At 47.3% G+C, this 22,021-nt stretch overlaps 1 protein-coding gene and 4 non-coding genes across 11 annotated transcripts; 3 read left to right on the forward strand and 2 right to left on the reverse strand.

Moving 5' to 3' along the window:
- Nucleotides 1–3,431: 3,431 nt before the first annotated feature.
- On the forward strand, nucleotides 3,432–3,504 carry trnaf-gaa. The gene has a single exon. It is a non-coding gene; the product is annotated as a tRNA-Phe (tRNA).
- A 302-nt stretch (nucleotides 3,505–3,806) lies between these two features.
- On the reverse strand, nucleotides 3,807–3,880 carry trnan-guu. The gene has a single exon. It is a non-coding gene; the product is annotated as a tRNA-Asn (tRNA).
- A 446-nt stretch (nucleotides 3,881–4,326) lies between these two features.
- trnan-guu lies at nucleotides 4,327–4,400 on the reverse strand. The gene has a single exon. It is a non-coding gene; the product is annotated as a tRNA-Asn (tRNA).
- Nucleotides 4,401–4,622: 222 nt separating this feature from the next.
- Nucleotides 4,623–4,695, forward strand: trnaf-gaa. Its single transcript has one exon. It is a non-coding gene; the product is annotated as a tRNA-Phe (tRNA).
- Nucleotides 4,696–6,198: 1,503 nt separating this feature from the next.
- Nucleotides 6,199–20,207, forward strand: LOC118228876 (dual specificity protein phosphatase CDC14AB-like). Of its 7 annotated transcripts, none has more exons than XM_035420427.1 (16): nucleotides 6,199–6,430; nucleotides 7,355–7,538; nucleotides 9,478–9,568; nucleotides 10,316–10,391; nucleotides 12,404–12,496; nucleotides 12,648–12,727; nucleotides 13,347–13,413; nucleotides 13,919–13,981; nucleotides 14,330–14,417; nucleotides 14,801–15,031; nucleotides 15,539–15,677; nucleotides 16,628–16,781; nucleotides 17,375–17,481; nucleotides 17,583–17,627; nucleotides 18,416–18,526; nucleotides 19,887–20,207. In XM_035420427.1, exons 2-16 carry the CDS (start codon nucleotides 7,355–7,357, stop codon nucleotides 19,933–19,935), a joined length of 1,578 nt encoding a protein of 525 aa, XP_035276318.1. In that variant the 5' UTR covers nucleotides 6,199–6,430; the 3' UTR covers nucleotides 19,936–20,207. The 7 variants fall into 7 exon arrangements, 6 of the variants coding, with proteins under 6 accessions (XP_035276318.1, XP_035276317.1, XP_035276319.1 ...); XR_004765559.1 differs by lacking the exon at nucleotides 6,199–6,430 and adding an exon at nucleotides 18,570–18,685 and having other exon boundaries at nucleotides 6,940–7,538; XM_035420426.1 differs by lacking the exon at nucleotides 6,199–6,430 and having other exon boundaries at nucleotides 6,940–7,538.
- The last annotated feature ends 1,814 nt before the right edge of the window (nucleotides 20,208–22,021 follow it).

The following is a 22,021-nucleotide window of genomic DNA, read 5'->3' on the forward strand; positions in this document are numbered from 1 at the left end:
ATAAGGACGGTGTTGGAATGAACCCCAGGAAGCTTCATTAGTGTTACTTTTCCATAAGGACGGTGTTGGAATGAACCCCAGGAAGCTTCATTAGTGTTACTTTTCCATAAGGTCAGTGTTGGAATGAACCCTAGGAAGCTTCATTAGTGTTACTTTTCCATAAGGACGGTGTTGGAATGAACCCCAGGAAGCTTCATTAGTGTTACTTTTCCATAAGGACGGTGTTGGAATGAACCCCAGGAAGCTTCATTAGTGTTACTTTTCCATAAGGACGGTGTTGGAATGAACCCCAGGAAGCTTCATTAGTGTTACTTTTCCATAAGGACAGTGTTGGAATGAACCCCAGGAAGCTTCATTAGTGTTACTTTTCCATAAGGACAGTGTGGAATGAACCCCAGGAAGCTTCATTAGTGTTACTTTTCCATAAGGACAGTGTTGGAATGAACCCCAGGAAGCTTCATTAGTGTTACTTTTCCATAAGGACAGTGTTGGAATGAACCCCAGGAAGCTTCATTAGTGTTACTTTTCCATAAGGACAGTGTTGGAATGAACCCCAGGAAGCTTCATTAGTGTTACTTTTCCATAAGGACAGTGTTGGAATGAACCCCAGGAAGCTTCATTAGTGTTACTTTTCCATAAGGACAGTGTTGGAATGAACCCCAGGAAGCTTCATTAGTGTTACTTTTCCATAAGGACAGTGTTGGGGCGGTGAAACCCCATCTTCCTCCACCCCCCCCCCCCCCCGGGGGCTATTTTTACTCTGGGAAATACTGGAGGTAGAAGGGTCATTTTAAAGAGGGGTTTCCACACAAACACTGACTCCACAAACCCTACAAACACACTACATCTGACACAAATGGAATGTCGAAAATAAAAGGAATATATCAATATTATGGGCACTTTTTTATAGCAAATATAACAAAACATTTTGATACATTTTTCTATAAAAACAAAACAAGAAACTATACTATTCAATTTTTCTATAAAATTTGTAAATATTAGTAAATTAATTCCCAGTGTGTAGAGTATGGGAAATATCACACAGTAGCTGCACGCGTGCCAGAAGCCGGGCGTGAATGGCGTTGGAGCGCGGCGACATGTACCGCTATATTTACCACTACATGTACCGCTATATTTACCACTACATGTACCGCTATATTTACCGCTACATTTCCCGCTATATTTACCATGCTGTCACCATTCTTGACCGTCTGGTCAGCGGACACTATGTTCCCGATGATATGAAGGGGGGGGGGGGGGGGTTTGGCTGTCACGCATTTACTAGCTGACCACTGTGGAGTGGAGGTACACAAAACAAGACCAGGTTAAAACCTAGTATATGGCTGGACCTAACACACATGATCCGGCCGACCAATGGTGTAACTTCATAACTCGTAACGTGTGTGTGCGTGAGTGTATGCGTGTTTGTGTGCATGTGTGTGAGTGTGTGTGTAAGTGTGTGTAAGTGTATGCGTGTGCATGTGTGTGTGAGTGTATGCATGTGGGCAGGGTTGGGGAAACTACTTTGAAAGCTTAGCTTTGCAAGCTACCAATTACTTCACACTGGAAAAAGTTGAACTACAGCAAAGCTACCCTAGAGAGAAATGTAGTTTGGTTAACTAAAGCTACTTAGAAAAAGTATTTCAAACTACTTTGTAAAAAAAATGGTCAAATTGACAATGTACATGTGACACAAAATTATAACAAAATATAATAAAAAGTCACATGTCAGCAAAAAATGCCACTCAATTGAGTTTATTGCAAAAAGTGCCCACTTGTTCACAGGTCATACATAAACCAAAAAAATTAAATACCCCACTATTCATGGGAAAGTGCAAGAAATGTCAGATTTGGTTTTGTATACAATGTCCATCAGTCAGACACCTGCCTTCCAGAAACTAGAGAGCAGGTGGGGGTATTGCACCAAGCAGGATTACTCAGTTAGCCAGGTAACTTCTAAAATAGCATGCAACAACTTCTCTGAACATTTGTTAATAAATAGCAATAATCAAAACGTATGACTAACTGACACATAATATATTTAAGTTTAGTTTTACAAATTCAGATTCAAAACATTAAAAAATATGGCCAAATACGTTTCACAGGTAAGCTGACAATCCAGCTTCCTGGAATACCCCTGAGACCTAAACCTGTCCTAAACAAAACAATCCCTTCTGGGCTTTTCACAAGGACAAAATTGCAAGGAATGTTATATTTCTGTTATAAACAAATCAGAATTTTGTATTATCTGACTACAACAAAAGCAGTAAAGAAAAAAATATATTATATTATGTTTGTAGTTTCAGTAGCTAACTACACAAAAAATGGCAAAAAAGTAATTTAACTACTCGAATCACTATGCAAATATGAATGTAGTTGAACTACCAGCAAGCTACTGCAAAATGTAGTTAAACTAGTTCAATTACATGTAGTTCACTACTCCCCAACACTGCATGTGGATGTGTGTGTATTTGTGTGTGTGAGTGTGTGTGTGCATGTATGAGTGTGTGTATGCGTGTGTGTACGAGTGTATGCGTGTATGAGTGTGTGTGAGTGTATGCGTGTATGCATGTGTATGTGTGAGTGTATGCGTACGTGTATGCGTGTGTGTGAGTGTGTGTGTATGAGTGTATGCGTGTGTGAGTGTGTGGGTGTGTGTGTGCGTGTATGCGTATGTGTATGCGTGTGCGAGTGCGTGTGTGTGAGTGTATGCGTATGTGTGAGTGTGTGTGTGTGTGAGTGTATGCGTACGTGTATGCGTGTGTGAGTGCGTGTGTGTGTGAGTGTGTGTGTATGAGTGTATGCGTGTGTGGGTGTGTGTGTGCGTGTATGCGTATGTGTATGCGTGTGTGTGAGTGTATGCGTACGTGTGAGTGTGTGTGTGTGTGTGTGTGTGTGTGTGAGTGTATGTGTATCCGTGAGTGTGTGTGTGTGTGGGGGGGGTCATGTTTCAGCCTGGCTAGGAGACAGACCGTGACAAGCTGAGGACAGTTCAGCCAGCAGCTCTCCTCAGTCACACTGGTTAGGAGGCTCACGGGGTTGGCCTGGGCTGGTTCTAACCAGTTCTCACTTCCCTGGTAGAGACATATAAATAGAGGTCAGGACTCCACTGGTCAGGTCACAGTCCCCAGAAGAGCTCCAGCACGAGTGAAGTGGAGGTCAGCAGGTAAACCTACACGCACACCAAGGGGCTGCTGGGATATTGAGTTCAGTCCTCATTAAGTCCTTTTGCGAAATTTCTTGTTAATTCTGTCATGATTTTTTAATCAAGAGTTTGAAAGCTGACACGAGCATGGAAGCTGAGGATACAAACCCTCAGCGTCCCCGGGGGGGCACACAGCACCCACCTTTCTGTCACAGACGGGGAGTAGTGAACCGCCGTCTCTGAAAGAGTGACCATTCACTGTACATGACAATCATAAGACGCATTAGCCGAAATAGCTCAGTTGGGAGAGCGTTAGACTGAAGATCTAAAGGTCCCTGGTTCGATCCCGGGTTTCGGCAGACGGGCGGGTCCTTTTAAGACACGTAAACAATTTCTCCACAGTTCAATGTCCCCTGACAACACAAGTGAATACATTCACTTTTACAAAAGAACATCATGGAACACGTGGGGGCATAATTCCTAAATCACATGAGGTACCAGGTTATTCTAGTGCATAAAGCATACAATTGCACTGAAATGTAACATACTTGAGCACAAATAGTGCCTGCATTTTGGCATGTGCAGCCGTTGTGCAGACTCGTATGAACCATTTGAGGCTCTATCGCATGATTGTGCACAGATATGTAAGGTCAAAATATGTCGTCCCTGGGTGGGCTCGAACCACCAACCTTTCGGTTAACAGCCGAACGCGCTAACCGATTGCGCCACAGAGACAAGGTGCTCCATTAGATTTTCAAACTCGGCTAGGAAAGCACACGAAAATTGGCAGCATCCCAACCACACAAGAATTGCTACATTATAGTCAGTTTGGTGAATCATTTGGGACAGTGCTTACTGAAAGAGCAACAGGTCTGTGGTTTGACCATTTTACTACATAAATGAACAACTAACAACTTGTGTGGGGAAATGTGTCACTGCCTTTAAGAACTTCATTCCAAGGCCAACAGCGCCCTCTCGTGTAACAAGAACGAATGAATTAAACTGAACAAGACGGTTATTTTTCGCAATCGTTTCAATGTTTTTTGTTAAACATTATACTGAGTGCAACTCTTGTGTCACAACCCTGAATAATTAAACGGATTGAATAAGTAATTTTTTCGTTCGTTTAGATATTTTTGTTAAAGTGTATGACTACGAAGCGTAAAAACTAAAACGTTGACCGTCCCTGGGTGGGCTCGAACCACCAACCTTTCGGTTAACAGCCGAACGCGCTAACCGATTGCGCCACAGAGACAAGATGGCAATCAGAACACGTCAATCACCTTAAAAAACGAGGCGCACAGGCAATATTACCTTGTCATAGACTTTGTGTTTGAAGTCCTATTTTAAACCATGTATATTATATTTACCGTCCGCTTCCTCGCATGAATGGCACTGTCTCGGTTTCCCATATTTTAAAAAAATCAACTTTGTCTTTGTTTATTTCACAACAAACACAAAACAACACAACTTATAAGCCGAAATAGCTCAGTTGGGAGAGCGTTAGACTGAAGATCTAAAGGTCCCTGGTTCGATCCCGGGTTTCGGCAGACGGGGTCATTTTACCATATAAACAATACACACGACTACTGATTTCAGATTTCAATCTCAATGGGGTTTTCCTGGTTAAATAAAATAAAATAGGGGGAATGCGTTGAATACATCTGACAAAAAATCCATTAAATATCTTTTTGTGAATGTTTGTTTGAACCTAAAACGTGACGGTAAAATCGGCAGTCTAAATCCCAAGCAGCGAACAAGCACAGGTCATGTTGGGTTGCCAGATTACCGGTTATGCTGCGTATTTGGACGCATGGCTTTCAAAGCGTTTGCGTCTTAACTTCGGTTACCGCGGTAACTTGCGTTTAACTTTGGTAACTAGGTCTAACGCTAATTAACTCCTGAGTTACACAACCATAATCACCGAACAACAGTTAACACCTCTAGCAAGTCATTTAGAATGGATAGCTCGCTAGTAGCAGACTGAAATATGTGGATCAACGCAGTTAGCTAGCCGTTAGCTACACCCCTTAATCCATTCCCTAGTGTCTAATTACACTTTCGATACATATTTATATGTACATTTACTAAGAAACTAACACTATGACAACTAACCAATTCTAGTTAGCATACGCAGTCTTCGCAAAAAATGTGCGTCAAAGTTAAGCCAACTTCAACCCAACGTAAACAGTAAAGCCTGACTAAGATAAGATAAACCTTTATTGATCCCCGGAGCGAAATTCAGTGACTAGCTAGTCCATATACATTTCGCTAAATGTCGGGAAAGAACTGTGCAACATTACAATTCTCTAGCAAATTTGGCTAACTAGAACTTACATTTCCTACTCGTCTGGTTGTGTCACACTTGTTTTTTAGACAGGAAAGAGACTCACCACCCAGTAGAATTGTCCTTCCCTTTCCCTTCTTGATAAAGAGGTCGTTTTTGACGGTTGGGGGAAAACATGCCGCGAGATTTAAAAAAAAACCTATTTAGATAGCCATAGCTAGACTAGATAACTAAAAACCTAGCTGGGCCTATTTAACAAAACACGCGTCACTTCGTTCGTTAACAGTATTAGTTTGCTGAGGTCATAACAAAATATTTTTCATAGAAGTAGCCATGTATAGCAACGACTTCACGACTCTTTTTCGTTTTTCTTTTCCTCTGTCGATGGCGATTTTCCGTCGGCCCCATGTTTATTCGGCGGTTTTCTTTCTTGTTTTATGGTAGGCTACAGCTTTGCAAGTCCTCGCCTATATCATGTCACATGACCACAAACCTACCAGCAGCGTCCTCCACATTAAATCAACCCACATAGAGCACATTATTATAATTCACTTATCTGACAGAAATTTATGAAATTGGAATGCAATTTATCAGTATGGCCTGCAGAGATTTGGGATTGGATTTCATTAGCATACATAGGTCAGAGTTTTAACAACACCATGCTTAATCAAATAGGCCAATTGTCAAAATAAATAAATAACAAGGGTGGAAAAAGTTATATCAAATTTTTTCTGACTGCTTTATATTGCATCTCTCTCGCTCTCTCTCGCTCTGTTGCCCGGTGCTTGACGAGCCAATTAAAGGAGCAGATACACAGCGATCTGACAAATGAAAGCCCAGGGAGGAGGAGGAGGAGGAGGAGGAGGAGGAGGGCTGGAGGGAGATCCATTACACAGCACGTGGAGACTTGAGAAAGCACCCCTCGGCTCTGAGCTCTGCTGGTGGCTGTACCCCTACAACCAAACTCTCGAGTTGCAGGAACCGTAACGCACCAGCAGTTCAGGCGTTTCTGACAGCGGAAATCAGTGTTTATTTTCTCCTGTTTGCAGGTCATGTCCGTAGACTGGCCATGCTATTCAGACTGCAGCCCGCATTGAAAGGGCTCTCAGCTTTAAGAGGAGCTGGGTGGGCTGCAGGTGGGGATCCAGAGAAGGGCTGGTGTGCTGTACAGAGGGGCTCTTGTTCATCAGCAGCAGCACAATGACCCCAGAAATCAGGAGGAGCTCTTAGCCTCTGATTCACTTGTCTTGTATATCTCCCCCCCACTCTTGCCAGAGAGTGGCTCTAAAAGCCTAACTGCAGTTTTAGTCATATCCCCCCCCCCCCCCCCCCCCCCCTCCCGACACACACACACACACACAGACACACATGCACATTTGTAGTTGTTCCATTGACCTTTTGTGTGCACTTATTGTACGTCGCTTTGGATCAAGGGGTCTGCCAAATAAATGTAATGTAATGCACACACACACAGTCTAACACACATGCACTCTGTTTCAGACACACACACACACACACACAGTCTCAGACACACACACAGAAACACAGTCTAACACACACACACAGACACACACACGCAAAGCACACACAAATGCAGACACATTTGCCGGGCGACAGAGATCAGCTTCCTTTCACACAGGGAAGTGGCACGTCAGCAGGATCAGACCCCGCTGTCAGTCAGAGCTCAGCCTGCTGGGGACGGGACGGGACGGGGGGGGCCGGGGGGAGGTGTAACGGCACACCCCTCTGAGAGAGCCCGTCTTTCGGTGTGCGGGACAGGTAACCCGAATCGGTCACCTGAGCACCGGGTATGCAGGAACCCCAGGGGTTTGATAGCAGCACAGCAGTTTATTCCTCTCCCTCTCTCTCTCTCCCTCTCCCTCTCTCTCTCCCTCTCTCTCTCCTTTTCTCCCGGTACTGAGATGCTGGGACAGGGGACAGGCGTTCAGCGGGAACCCCTCAAAAAATTTGCGCCCCGAAGACCTCCGCCGGCCCGCCTTCAGCCACGGCGCCCGGAAGGGGGGGCGTTCGCCCCGCCCCAAGACCGCGGGGGACGGGTCAGCCCCACCCCGGGGGCCCAAAAAGCCTGGATCTCCCCCATCACAGGTGAGACCCGGGCCCGTCTTCCTTCAGAATCCGAGGGCCGGAGGGGCTGATCTCAGATCAGTTTTGCCTTTTTATTTCGTAATGGATAAGGTAGTGCTCTGCGCAGGAGAGACCTGATCCAGGACCAGCGCAGCTCCTTCCAGATGCTTTATGAATACGAATCCGTCAGCTTTACCCTGGTCTGCAGTGACAGAAGCATGCTTAAGATGCGCTGCTTCATGATTTTATTATCGATTTATGCATGCTACTTACAACCATGTCTGGTTACAAATTTTTTTTCATGGTACAGTTCTATAACTTCCCTGGATGACAGTTTATAAGAAATATAAAACAGGCAGTTGAACAGCAATATTATGAAGCCCTCATCCCACACAAGGTGATTTATTTTTCTTTTTCAGAGAAGAGCAGGACAGAGATACATGTTGAGTGGAGGGTAATAGAAGAGTGTAGAGTAGAAATAGACGTAACTGAGACTTACAGTAGACTAGGGTAAATCATTATGTCTTGATGAGAGGTCACAAGTAAGAGGTAGGGGATGGGGGTTGTTTTAAAAAAAAAAACCTATTTGGTAAATTAAGCCATGACCACGAGTGGCATTTTGCTATTTTCATAAAGGAGGGTGGGTTTTGTATCTGAGTGTTCAGTAGCCTACATGCTAGACAGGTGTCCAAGAGAGGACTGTGCTAAACGTGAGCGGGCAATAATGATTGCCCTTAGGACTAATCTGTTAAGCTCCTTTACAGCACGTGCAGAGACGGTGCGGATTATCTGCAGAGAACAAGAGGGAATCTCGTCGTCCCGCACCGCTCAACTGGGCGCACTATTGCATACATTGTTTCTCTGCGCTCTTATGATCCACCCAACGGCTGTCCCGTACCTGAAAAGAAATGTGAGCTTTCTCGGTGCTCGTTCGCATCGCCCGCGAGAGTTACCGGAGAGCCAACCTCAGCTCTCCCGCAAAGACCCGTCACGCGCAGTAATCGTGCCTCCGAGACACCTCTACCCCTCCTTTTTTGGTACAATGGGGTTGGCATGGACCAATCAAAAACTCTTCAATGACGTAATGCAAATAAAAACGTATGAGGCGCATACTATTTCGGCATATTTAAACAGACATTTTAATATATTGATTATAACAATCCAAACGGTAAGTGGACTACTATTTGAAAATCTAATGACAAATGGCCCATTTAAATTAATCGTGCACGATTCACAAGGCCTTCCTAAAATTCGCGAAGGAATTCTGGAAATTAAGATATCTCTGCAGGCGCGCGTCATAAATCATGTTTACATTGTAGACAGCGTCGGGGTCGCTGATTGGTTGAGAGAGTATAAGCCTTAGCAACGTGTCCTTGTGTCGCGATTGGGCACATGGTTACACATTGATGTCTCTTTAAGATGTTTCTAATGGCTCTTGGAGTGTACTCGCTGTCTGCAGCCATAGAAAATTACAGCCTTTGATAACAGAACCTGTGGATGATAGGACTGAAAATAAATGTACTAAATGCATGAAGAACAACAATTTTCACAAACTTGTTCGAATCCCCGCCGATCGAGGACGGAGAGACGCGGTCTCATTCGTGCAGTTCCCCACTTTTCTCGCGACATGAGGATTTGTTTCGGAATGTTTATAGCCTATTACTAATAACCATAGCGTACCATTTTCGACGAATTTCCACGACAGGGACTACCCGAGTGCCCGTCGACTTGGTTTAGAATGACAGACACGGGTTCGATAGAATCATCTGAGTTTATAAAAGGTAAGATCAACGAGACACGTGAAGTTGCAAAACAATCTTTAAATGGTAGGTAGCTGTCTTGCTTGTTTTCATTAGTCGAAAACAGCAATTGCCCACATGAGAATTGGTCGATTAGGCTATTCATTTGACTAATTTCATTGGCCTGTTTGATTCCAATTATTCTATTTCTCTCCCCGCAGATCGATTGTATTTTGCAACTCTGAGAAGCAAGCCTAAAAGCACCGTCAACACACACTATTTCTGCACGGACGACGAATTTGTCTATGAAAAGTAAGTTTCCCAAATCGCTTTCTTCTCTCTCTCTCTCTCTCCATATCCAAAGTAATACGGAAGCTAACAGTGGTGGCAACTGTGATGCAGCAAGTGCAACTGGAGGCACCGATTTTTTTAGACCGTATAGGCTGCTTCAGCGTCGAGTGGCATTGTGTGTGATTAAAGCGTCCAACGTACACGAATGCCCTGGAATTGAAAAACTAGTTTATACCGAACGTCTCTCAGGAAAAAAGCCCGCAGTCCTATGGATATGGGTAAGCTATATAACATTAGCCTACTTGTGGAGGGCGGCCCTGTAACTTTTGGCTGTGAATACTGTCCAATGAAAGACACAAAATCTAAATCTGGCAATTATCCATTACTGCAAATCAGGAACTAAGGAAACGCATGAACTGCCTGTCTGTTTCTGCTCAGCAACAAGTCCATCATGCAAATTGTGCATTTTTATTTACCTGACGCCAGCTGATAGGGGCAAAACAAGACACAAGGAAAAGCTCAAACGGTCCTCGGGCAACACCGTGCCTAACCATGGCACTGTGGCCTCTGACCAGAGAGGGAGGGAGGATTCTCACTCCCCCCTCTGGCCATTCTAGGTATAGCAGTCTGCTGTTTAAATGACCCAGCTTTGTGTTCTGTATTGAAACGGTCAGCGTAGTTCAGTCAAATTCCAATCATTCGCTGTTGAATTATTTCAGTATTTTGTATCTGGTCTTAAGGAACATTAATCTGGTTATTATTTTCCAGCTTTTATGCAGATTTTGGTCCTCTAAACCTGGCGATGATGTACAGGTACTGCTGTAAACTCAACAAAAAGCTGAAAGTAAGTTGGGTGTCTGACAGGAAACCTTTTTCTTATTTTTATTGCTTTTGATACTGTTTAATTTCCTTATTCATATAACTCATTATATAAATAATACATATGAATTTATTGATTGCTTTTTCCCCCACATAGTTTATAAAAATGTTTTTAAAATGCTAATTGCAGTGTTGCCCACACGTTAAAAAGACCTTCAGTTCGTTTTGTTGCTCTGCGGAGGAAAACCTCATCACTGTTTCCTCAGTAGATTCGGTCGGGTGCAGCGAATGCCATATGTTGAATTAAAACACACTCAACACTGAAAGCAAGGATACATTAAAATCATAAGCGCTTTAATACACAGTCTGCAGGAGCACAAAGACAGCATGTGCAGACGGACAGGGGATCCCCAGCATACCACAATGATCTCAACATAACAAAGAAACTGCAAGATAGGGAATCTTGTCTTTTATGTTCTGCACTTGGTTGCATACCACACGCACACTTCTCCTACAGAAAATATTCCCCCCGAAGTGACACACTTCCTTGGCATTTCAGTTTGCTAGCAAAACTAAAATAAGACCAACTATTTCACAGCATGAGAAGAGACAGACGAGTGGGAAAGGGGGCCCAGCTCCTGTTTATGGAACCGTCCTGAATGGTAACGGAAGTGCATGGAGTGTCTCAAAGGACATGTCATTATCTCATGCTTGAGATTTTTCCTATTTTAACAAAGAACATGTTCTCTTTTCACGGATGTGGGAGTTAGTCATTACACATGAGAACTGTTAAAATAACACATTTCTAATCACTTATGTGTTAGAGTATATGATGTAAAACAATGATTAAGCATCATATTCTTCCACAGCTCCCAAAAAAGTAGACTGTTTAAAATGTTTACTAGCATCTAAACCATTGAAACATTTCTAGTGAGTCTTTGAGTCAGGTTGGGAGTACACTTCACATGTGAATGGAGTGGGAGGACTGGAAGACTTCCAATGGAATCTTGCCATCTCTAGTCAACACTGACATGCTGAACCCTTCCTTTTTGGCTGACACTACAGAGAATTATGGGTCACTGTCAGCACTACCCAGTGTTCTATCAGGGCAAGACCCACAGCAGCCCTGAACAATGGAACTTTGCTCGTTGGCAGGGGGATGGCGGTATCCATGGTTACACATAGAGCCTTCGCACGGAACATCATCTTCAGTCCACCCTGTTGGTCTGAACTGGTTCAGGGCCTTCAGGTCCTCTCCATCCACTCTCTGAGCTGCTTGCTCCTGGTCAGGGTCACGGCGAAGGGGGCTGGAGCCTATCCCAGCATGCATTGGGCAAGAGGCAGGAATACACCCTGGAGGGGCCACCAATCCTTCGCAGTGCCCAAACACCGTTTACTCACACACTCATACCTACGGGCAATTTAGAGTCCCCAAGTAGCTTAGCCTGCATGTCTTTGGACTGTGGGAGGAAACCGGAGTACCCGGAGGAAACCCACGCGAACACGGGGAGAACATGCAAACTCCAGACAGGAAGGCCTAGCCGCGAATTGAGCTCAGTACCTTCACACTGTGAGGCGACAGCACTACTCATTATTAATATTAATAATTATTGTTATGCTACATAAATATGGCAGCCTCTGTTGGCGGGTCCAGTGGGCTCACAGGTGCATCAGAAATGAGAACTGAAGGCGTTTCTGGATTCATGGCCCCAAAAGAGGAAGCGTAACGACTCTGTGGATCTTATCAGCGCCAGTGTTCCATGTTCTTTATGTAGTTCATTCATTTAATCCTTTTTTTGGCTGGACCGCAACAGCGGGGCCAGCCCTACAAACGCAAATGTCTGTGACTGACTGAGTGATGAAGTTACACCATTGGTCGGCCGAGTTATGAAGTCACACCGTTGGTCGGCCGGATCACGTGTGTTAGGTCCAGCCATATACTAGGTTTTAACCTGGTCTTGTTCTCCTGATGATTGAACCCCTGTGGTACTCTTCTGGCCTGGTGATGGACGGTTTTGTCCCTTTCGTTGGCTGCAGTCAGTTTCCTTGTCCAAAAAGAGGATTGTCCACTACACCAGCTTCAGTCCACACAAGAGGTCTAACGCTGCTGTCTTGATTGGCGCCTACTCTGTGAGTACATTTCATTTCTCATCTTGTCCATTTCTCCTTTCACCTTTCTCTGTCTCTCTCCTTTTCCCCTCTCTTTCCTTCTCTGTCTCTGGAGTGAGTGGGGTAAGAGCGGACAGACGTACCTGTACATTCTCCTCTCTTTCTGTTGCAGGTTATCTACCTGAAGAAGACCCCGGAGGAGGCTTACAGAGCCCTTTCATCAGGGTCAGGTGCATCCTACCTGCCTTTCCGGTGAGATCTGTAACACGCTCAATAAACAACCAAGATTTATGCTGAGTTTTGTGAGAGGTCTAAACCAAACTGAAGTCATCAGTTATAAATAAATTGTCCTGGGTATGCAGACACAAATGACCTGAACTTTACTACACTGGAAATGCAGAGATGTGAGGGTTGTATGTGTGTGTGTGTGTGTGTGTGTGTGTGTGTACAGTATGTTAAGAATCAGAGGAGCAGTTTCTGCTGATTAAAATACATCTCTCTCTCGCTCCTTCACTCTTTATCCCCTCTATCCTTCTCTCTCCTTCCCTCTCTCCCTCCCTCTCTATCTCCCCTTCCCTCCCTCTCTCCCTCCCTTCCCTCCCTCTCTCTCCTTCCCTCTCTCTCCCTCTCTCCTTCCCTCTCTCTCTCCCTCTCTATCTCCCCTTCCCTCCCTCTCTCTCTCCCTTCCCTCCCTCGCTCTCTCTCCCTCTCTCTCTCCTTCCCTCCGTCTCTCCCCTTCCCTCTCTCTCTCGCTCTCACTCCCTCTCTCTCTCTCCTTCCCTCGCTCTCCCTCTCTGTCTCTCTCTCTCTCTCTCTTCCCTTCCCCCTCTCTCTCTCTCTCTCCCTCTCTCCTTCCCTCCCTCTCTCTCAGGGACGCGTCTGTGGGAAACAGCACTCACAGCCTGACGGTCCTGCACTGCTTGCAGGGAGTCTGTAAGGTGAGAGACGCAGCGGGTCTGTGTCTTTCACAGACACAGCTGGAGGTCCTGCGGGTCCGTGTGCATCTGTCTTTCACAGACACAGCTGGAGGTCCTGAGTGAAAGAGATGGGTGTTGGGCTTTCACAGTCTGCAGCTCACTGACTGGATTTGGGCAGACCGTACAGCAAACCCCCCCTCTCCCCCCCAGCCAGCCCTGTCTGTCAGCCGGGGGAGGAACAGGGGAAAGAGGGGAAACTGACTGAGCATGTGCAGAAAAGATCAAAGAAGCCTCCACATCAAACACAGAACCCTGTACATAGAACGCATAATTTACACAGAACACAGAACTCTATACACAGAACACAGAACTCTATGCATAGAACACAGAACTCTATACAAAGAACACAGAACTTCATGCATAGAAAACAGAACTCTCTATACAGAGAGAGCGAAAAGAGAGACCAGGCTGTTGAGAGAAGGAGAGAGAGAGACCGCCCTCATTAAAAACATGTCCCCTCTTCCAGGCCCTGCAGTACGGACTCTTTGACTTTGGGACGTTTGACGTGAATGAGTACGAACACTACGAGGTGAGTGCAGATTTGCAAACCAGTCTTCCAGAAAGTTCTGCTGGGGTCCGATGATGGAACCGGGAACCTGTTAACTGTTTCGTCGGTTAATTGTGTTTGTTTAACCATTGAACTCTCCAACACCGAAATGTGGCAGTTTGAAATGAATCGTGAGTCAGACGATGGCAGTTTGAATGCAGGCCTTAGTTTAGCGGTTGGGTTCAAATGGCGCTAAAGGCTGTGAGTGTGGCTAGTGATCTCACGCCAGACACAGCAGCACAGCTCACCCCCTTCTCCTCCTTTTCTCTCTCTCTCTCTCTCTCTCTCTCTCTGTCTCTCTTTCTCTCCCCTGCGCCCTCCCTCCATCAGCGCGTGGAGAACGGGGATTTCAACTGGATCGTCCCCCGGAAGCTTCTGGCCTTCAGCGGGCCCCACTCCAAAAGCAAAATAGAGAACGGTAAGGGGGGGGCGGCGCTTATCCAAACAGAGCAGGACATTCAGACCTGGGTCAACTATACAACTGAACTTACTGTAACTCTTTACATGGGAGCAAAGTTTAAAAAGACACTCCTGCAGATTGATTTACTCAAATACACTGCCAACAAGAATGTATAAAAATAATATACGAGAAGCACTTTGTTCTGATTATCTGTGAAAATACATACATATGTTAAATTGTCAGTTAATCTGCATTGAACCACCCTGCCCCGACCTGTTCCCTCCCATCCCCCGCCCCGCCCCACCCTGTTCCCTCCCAACCCCGCCCTGCCCCGCCCCGCCCTGCCCTGCCCCGCCCCACCCCGTTCCCTCTCATCCCCCGCCCCGCCCCGCCCCGCCCAGGCTACCCCCTGCACTCCCCAGAGGCCTACTTCCCGTACTTCCGCCAGCACGGCGTGACTGCTGTCGTTCGCCTGAACAAGAAGACGTACGACGGCAGGCGGTTCGCGGACGGCGGCTTCCGCCACTTCGACCTGTACTTCGAGGACGGCGGCACGCCCAGCGACCTCGTCACCCGCCGCTTCCTGCACGTGTGCGAGACCGCGGCCGGCGCCGTGGCCGTGCACTGCAAAGGTCAGACACCGCCACCAGGGGGCAGTCTCCCGGCGCTGAGTTCAGTTCGGCCGTGGGAAGCTTTAGAGATGGGACGTCCAGACTCCAGTGTTGCAGGGCGGGAGCGTCCACTGATTTTTGGCGTGTTTGAGTGCTTTTTTTAAAACGAGAAGAGCAGACAGCCTTCTCTCCTTTCGTGTGTGGTCAGTATGTTCAGAGAGGGAGAGGCAGAGAGGGTACCAGCATGTAGTTGTACACTCGTCTCTGGCCAGCGAGCCTCCAGCGTTTGATTTATCACTTGTCTGGTTAAACGGTCCCCACCGGACGCGGGATTTTCCAGGAGATTCAGGTCGCTGCTCTAGGGGGACACGTGTGGGGTGGCAGGGCATTATAAACCGGAATGAACAGGAACAGAGATAAGAAACCTCCCCCTCATATCTTTATCTTCCTCCTCCTCCCTTCCTCCTCCTCCGCCCTCGCTTCCTTCCTTTCCCGCCCCCGCCCCCGGCTCCGCCCACTCCCCTGCAGCTGGCCTGGGGCGTACGGGCACTCTGATTGGCTGCTATCTGATGAAGCACTACCGCTTCACAGCGGCGGAGGCCATCGCCTGGGTGCGCATCTGCAGGCCCGGCTCCATCATCGGACCCCAGCAGAACTTTCTGGAAGAGTGAGTCACACCCACCCGGCTCAGTTCACAGAATAAGCTGCTGCCCCCTCTCCAGCTGGTAAGGGGTAAAGGAGTGTTTGTGTTGCCCCCTCTCCAGCTGGTAAGGGGTAAAGGAGTGTTTGTGCTGCCCCCTCTCCAGCCGATAAGGGGTAAAGGAGTGTTTGTGCTGCCCCCTCTCCAGCTGGTAAGGGGTAAAGGAGTGTTTGTGCTGCCCCCTCTCCAGGAGAGAAGGGGTAAAGGACTGTTTGTATTGCCCCCTCTCCAGCTGGTAAGGGGTAAAGGAGTGTTTGTGTTGCCCCTTCTCCAGCCGATAAGGGGTAAAGGAGTGTTTGTGTTGCCCCCTCTCCAGCTGGTAAGGGGTAAAGGAGTGTTTGTGTTGCCCCCTCTCCAGCCGATAAGGGGTAAAGGAGTGTTTGTATTGCCCCCTCTCCAGCTGGTAAGGGGTAAAGGATTGTTTGTGTTGCCCCCTCTCCAGCTGGTAAGGGGTAAAGGAGTGTTTGTGCTGCCCCCTCTTCAGGAGAGAAGGGGTAAAGGAGTGTTTGTATTGCCCCCTCTCCAGCTGGTAAGGGGTAAAGGAGTGTTTGTGTTGCCCCTTCTCCAGCCGATAAGGGGTAAAGGAGTGTTTGTGTTGCCCCCTCTCCAGCTGGTAAGGGGTAAAGGAGTGTTTGTGTTGCCCCCTCTCCAGCCGATAAGGGGTAAAGGAGTGTTTGTATTGCCCCCTCTCCAGCTGGTAAGGGGTAAAGGATTGTTTGTGTTGCCCCCTCTCCAGCTGGTAAGGGGTAAAGGAGTGTTTGTGTGGAGCTGTACAGGACCACAGAGCACAGACGCTTCTGCAATTTTTTGAAAATAAGTTTTTCCTTATGTCCTGGTGTTTTGTGCATTCTGCAAGGAAATGCAACTCTCTCTCTCTCTCCCTCTCCCCCCCTCCCTCCCTCCCTCCCTCCCTGTAGGAAGCAGGCGTGGCTGTGGGCCCAGGGGGAGGTCCATCGCTCCAGACTGAAGCAGCTGGCGGAGATGGGCTTTTCCCGCCTCATATCCGGGGTGGGGGAGCTGTCACTCAGCCCCACCCTGCACCAGTACTGTGGCTTAGGCCACGCCCAGGAGGTGAGGCCTCAGCCTCGGAGCCAATCAGGAAGCATCGCTGTGACAAACAAGCCTGCCACAGGCCACCGAAGTGGCTTTCCTTGGGGCCCTCCAGCACAGAGACACAGGGAGATGATGTTCAAGCAGTCCAGATTTATTCACGAGGGTTTGGCAAGATGGTACAGCCAAATGAGCAGATGTAAAACCCTGTCATGACAGAGAGCTCTCCTGTGTGGGTGGGGATGGCAGATTTAACCTGTGCGCAGTGATTACCTCACTACGCACAGGTGCAGCCACTCCTGTTCCTGGGTCCAATTAGCCTGGCCAATTATCTAATTCATAACCAATTATCTAACTAGCCAGGTCTAATTAGCTTGACCCAGGGCAGGTGTGGCTGCTTAAACCAGCCATCCCCACACCACAATCGCTTAATGCAGTTAGGATCACAGCCAATCAGGAAGCATTGCTTAATGCAGTCAGCATCAGAGCCAATCAGGAAGCATCGCTTAATGCAGTCAACATCAGAGCCAATCAACAAGCACCCCTTAACGCAGTCAGCATCAGAACCAATCAGGAAGCATCCCTTAATGCTGTCTCTCTCTCGCCTCCTACAGGGCAGATGTGGTCATGACAGCGTGTTTCAAACTCAAGGAGACAAACTCCGTTCTCGAAAGAGCATCAGACAGACCAGGTCATCCCCTGCAGTAGCCTTCAGGTACAGGTACTTACACTGCAGTACAGGTGTGCAGGTACTGCTTGCATGCATCAGTGTAGCATTGCTGTTACGTTTTTGTAATGCTGCTGTTGGTCTGTCTTTGTCAGGCTGGATGATGTGAAAATGCGATCCAGGTCCCAGAGTTTCAACAGGTATTTACCTGAACTTGTGTGTGTCTATGTGTGTGGTTATGGTGTGGGTGTGTGTGTGTATGGTGTGCATGTATGTGTGTGTACCTGTGTGTGTGCGGGCGTGCGTGTGTGTGTGCGCGGGTGTTTGTGTGTGTGTGCGGGCGTTTGTGTATGTGTGTGTGTGTGTGTGCAGATGTTTGTTTGTGTGTGTACGTGTGCAGGCGTTTGTGTGTGTGTGTGTGTGTAGGTATGGTTGCTTCTCTGGACCATGGTTGCCGTGTGTTGCAGTGTCTAAGCCCTGTTGCCGCAAGCAACGGTCCTTAAGCCAGGTTGCCATGCACTGTGGCCTGTGAGCAGGGTTCTCCTGTGGCCTGTGGGTAAGGAGTGTGGCACAGTGGGTAAGGAACTGGGCTTGTAACCGACAGGTCGCAGGTTCGATTCCCGCGTAAGGACACTGCCGTTGTACCCTTGAGCAAGGTACTTAACCAAAAATTGCTTCAGTATATATCCAGCTGTATAAATGGATACAATGTAAAAAATGCTATGTAAAAGTTGTGTACATCGCTCTGGATAAGAGCGTCTGCTAAATGCCTGTAATGTAATGTAATTCCTGTGAGCAGGGCTCTCCTGTTCTCCTGTGGCGTGTGAGAAGGGTTCTCCTGTTCCACTCTGGCCTGTGAGCAGGGTTCTCCTGTTCTCCTGTGACCTGTGAGCAGGGTTCTCCTGTTCTCCTGTGGCCCGTGAGCAGGGCTCTGCTCCGCTGTGGGTTCTGAATGCAGCTCTGCGGTGTTTCTGTGCCTTTTCTCCAGTCAGAAGGGGCGACTGGGGAGCTCCACCCCTCCACCCAGGGGGTCCAGGGTGGTCCCCGCCCCCCCCTCCCGAAGGATGACCTCCTCGGCCTCAACGTCTGCCCTCCGCAGGTAAGCCCCACTCTGCAGACATCCATCAAACTGCCCTCCGCAGGTAAGCCCCACTCTGCACTCCCCGTCTCTGCAGACATCCATCAATCTGCTCTCCGCAGGTAAGCCCCACTCTGCACTCCCCGTCTCTGCAGACATCCCTCAATCTGCCCTCCGCAGGTAAGCCCCACTCTGCACTCCCCGTCTCTGCAGACATCCATCAACCTGTCCTCCCTTTCTCACCCCCCCCCCCCCCAAGAGTCTTTTCCTGTTTCCTGGTCACCCCAGATGACCTCTCTTTCTTGGTTTCTTTAGTCATTCTTCTTACAAAGTACAGCACTTGAGACTTTAGCCCAGTAAATGTGTGTGTGTGTGTGTGTGTGTACGCATTAGTGTTGGAGGTGCGTGAGAAAGTGTGTGTGAGAGAGAGAAAGCGAAAGGGAGTGTATGTTAGTGTTAGACCTGTGTGTGTGAGAGATAAAGTGTGTGTGTGTGTGTGTGCAGGTGTGAGTGTGTGTGTGTGTGAGAGAGAGAAAGCGAAAGGGATTGTGTGTTAGTGTTAGACCTGTGTGCGTGAGCGTTAAAGTGTGTGTGTGTGTGTGTGTGCAGGTGTGAGTGTGTGTGTGTGAGCGAGAGAAAGCAAAAGAGAGTGTGTAATTTGTGTTGGATGTCGGCCAGTTGTCCAGACTCAGGTCTGGGTACACTGGGAAATTTGGTGGGGGTTTTTACAGGACCGGGGGGGGGGTCGGGGGTTGGAGTGGCCCCTGTGTGTTCTGTTTGTATTTGACATTGTGTGCTGATATGTGCTGGATGAAATTTCCCTTGGAGTGACCATAATAGTAACATGGCGTCCCGGTACATGCTACAGAGTGCAGAAAAACAGACACAGAAAACAAAGTGTGAATGAGTACTTAGGTATGTGAACCACAGTGTGTCACAATGTTTTGCATTATTCTTCAATGTGATATCAGTGTCAGGATAGGTCATTTGGATTGACATCTGTGCAAAGGGGTTAACATGTCTGAGGCGTGTGCACGGGGGAATTAACATGACTGAAGCGCGTGCACGGGGAGAGACTGGCATGTGAAAGGCGTGTGCAGGAGAGACTGGCGTGTGCAAGAGAGACTGGCGTGTGAAAGGCGTGTGCAGGAGAGACTGGCGTGTGCACGAGAGACTGGCGTGTGAAAGGCGTGTTGGGGTAACGGTTGCGTGTCCGAGCTGTGCTCTGTATCCTCATGCCTCTGGAGGGCGAGCACTAACCCCCCCCCCCCCATCCCCCCCGGAAGTTAATTTACTTTTTAAAAGTGTGTCACGGTCTGTAACAGCATTGTTAATTTAGTCTCTCTCTCCCCCTCTCCCTCTCTCCCCCTCTTCCTCTCAGTTCCCTGGGTCCAGCTGCCTTCAATAACAGAGCAGCTGTACTGCACTGACACAACCAGCAGGAGGCAGTGCTGAGTCGGTCATATTGGACTTACCCAGAGTACGAAGCCCCTCCCCCTCTCTATCGCCTTTAACTCAGGACTTCGGCCCATCTCCTCTGGCCCCTCCCTCAGACAGTGACCTCAGAGGGCTGGCCACGCCCACCATCGGGGCCTCTGTATTGCTGATTACAGTGGAGCACTGATGTGTGTGTGTGTCTGTACACTTGTGTACTATGTGTGTATGTATACTTGTGCCCTGTGTGTGTGTGCAGACTTGTGTACTGTGTGTACGTCTGTACACGTGTACTGTGTGTTTATGTACACTTTTGTACTGTGTGTGTGTGTACACTTCTGTACTGTGTGTGTGTCTGTGTACAATTGTGTACTGTGTGTGTGTGTGTACACTTGTGTACTGTGTATGTACACTTGCGTACTGTGTGTGTGTGTGTACACTTGTGTACTGTGTGCATTGTTGATGAAACAGCTTTAAATAATAAAAAATGTATACAAGGACCATAGACTGTAGAAAAATATGGACAAATCACTGTGACGTCACCCATTGACTCTCCAAGGGCTTGGTGAAAAGCGTTTTGAAGCCTGGGAAGTGTAGTTCGTGGGCACTGCCATGTTGTACAGATTGGAGCCAGAGACTGCGCAGTAGGGACACGAAGTCCGGTTGTCCACTAGTGACGCAAAACTGTCCCTGATTCGTTCACAAAATATTAGTCTTGTCCAAATAACACAATAACTTAACAAAAAAAAGCACATGGAGACATTAGACTCTAGCCTGTGTTTATTACAGAAGAGTGTACTCTAGCCTGTGTTTGTTAAAGAAGAGTGTGCACTAGCCTGTGTTTATTACAGAAGAGTGTACACTAGCCTGTGTTTGTTACAGAAGAGTGTGTAATAACCTGTGTTATTTGCGGGAGAGCCTTCCCCCAATAGAAATATGCATTATTTATTATTATTATGTATGTACTGTAAAGAAATATACATGCTCTGGAGACGATGAAGTTTTGACTTTTTGCACAGTGTGTTTGTGTTTTTTCTGCAGTTATGAAAAAGCTTCATCCCTTCTATTTGCCTTATTTGAATCACTACAGTAATAGAATCTTTTGGGAAAGGACCCTGTTTTTTACACTTTTTATCCAGCAGGTAATTTGAACGTTTTTAAGTGTTGCCCAAACCTTGAGTTGGCGATCAATGATTTCCATGGCAGTTGGCGGTCAGCTTTAAGGCGGGCGTACATTATACGAGTTGTGGGCTCCCGATTGGTTTTTTTCTGATCGGGACCAAATCATAAGAAAAACATTGGGTCATCACGTCACAACAAACGAGGTATAAGACAGTATTCCAAACCGGTCCGACTGGCTTACGGGCTCCAGATTGTTTTCAGACATGTCAAAAAAAATTTGGCACGATTGGCTTGAATTCGTCAGGTGCAGGAGGTCATGTGAACAAATTCTGTGTTTCCATTCCCGTTGACCAATCAGGAGGTGGCTCCGTGTATGACGTTAACGTCACCTGACCCGGTCGGGAGCTCGTGCAGTCTACGCCATCATGGCGCCGGCTGTCACAGTCTGAACAGCGTTAAGTGTGAGAGGGCATCCGATCTCCCAACATCGTAATCCGTGAGAAAATCGTATAACGTACGGCCGCCTTATTGGGTCACTTGTGCTGACACACGAAGCCAACAAGCCCACTAAGAACCAGGCAGAATTTTTACACTGGGGTTCTGTCTTTGTTAAAATAAACCATTCCCCATTATTTCTTTTCTGGAAATAAAATCTATTCTAAGACTTTTAACAAGTTTTATGTACTCTTGTCTTGTCCTTCAGTTTCTCCCAAGTCCACCAGAAACACAAACGTTTCAGTTCATCGTAAATATTGAGACAAACTGAGAAATGAGTATTTATCCTTTTTTTTTTTTCTTATACGGTCAGGGATCGAGTCGCATGTGGAAGAGTCTTGCTCATGTGGTGTAAATAATGAACGCGCACGCATTAAATGATGCCAAGGAAAGGTTAATTTCAGCCTTATTGTATCAGTGAGGCCCCTGAGGCCTCTGCTTCTGCTTTATTTGTCTGCACTGTTC

This window comes from Anguilla anguilla, chromosome 6 (genome assembly GCF_013347855.1).
Source record: "Anguilla anguilla isolate fAngAng1 chromosome 6, fAngAng1.pri, whole genome shotgun sequence".
Classification (NCBI taxonomy): Eukaryota; Metazoa; Chordata; class Actinopteri; order Anguilliformes; family Anguillidae; genus Anguilla; species Anguilla anguilla.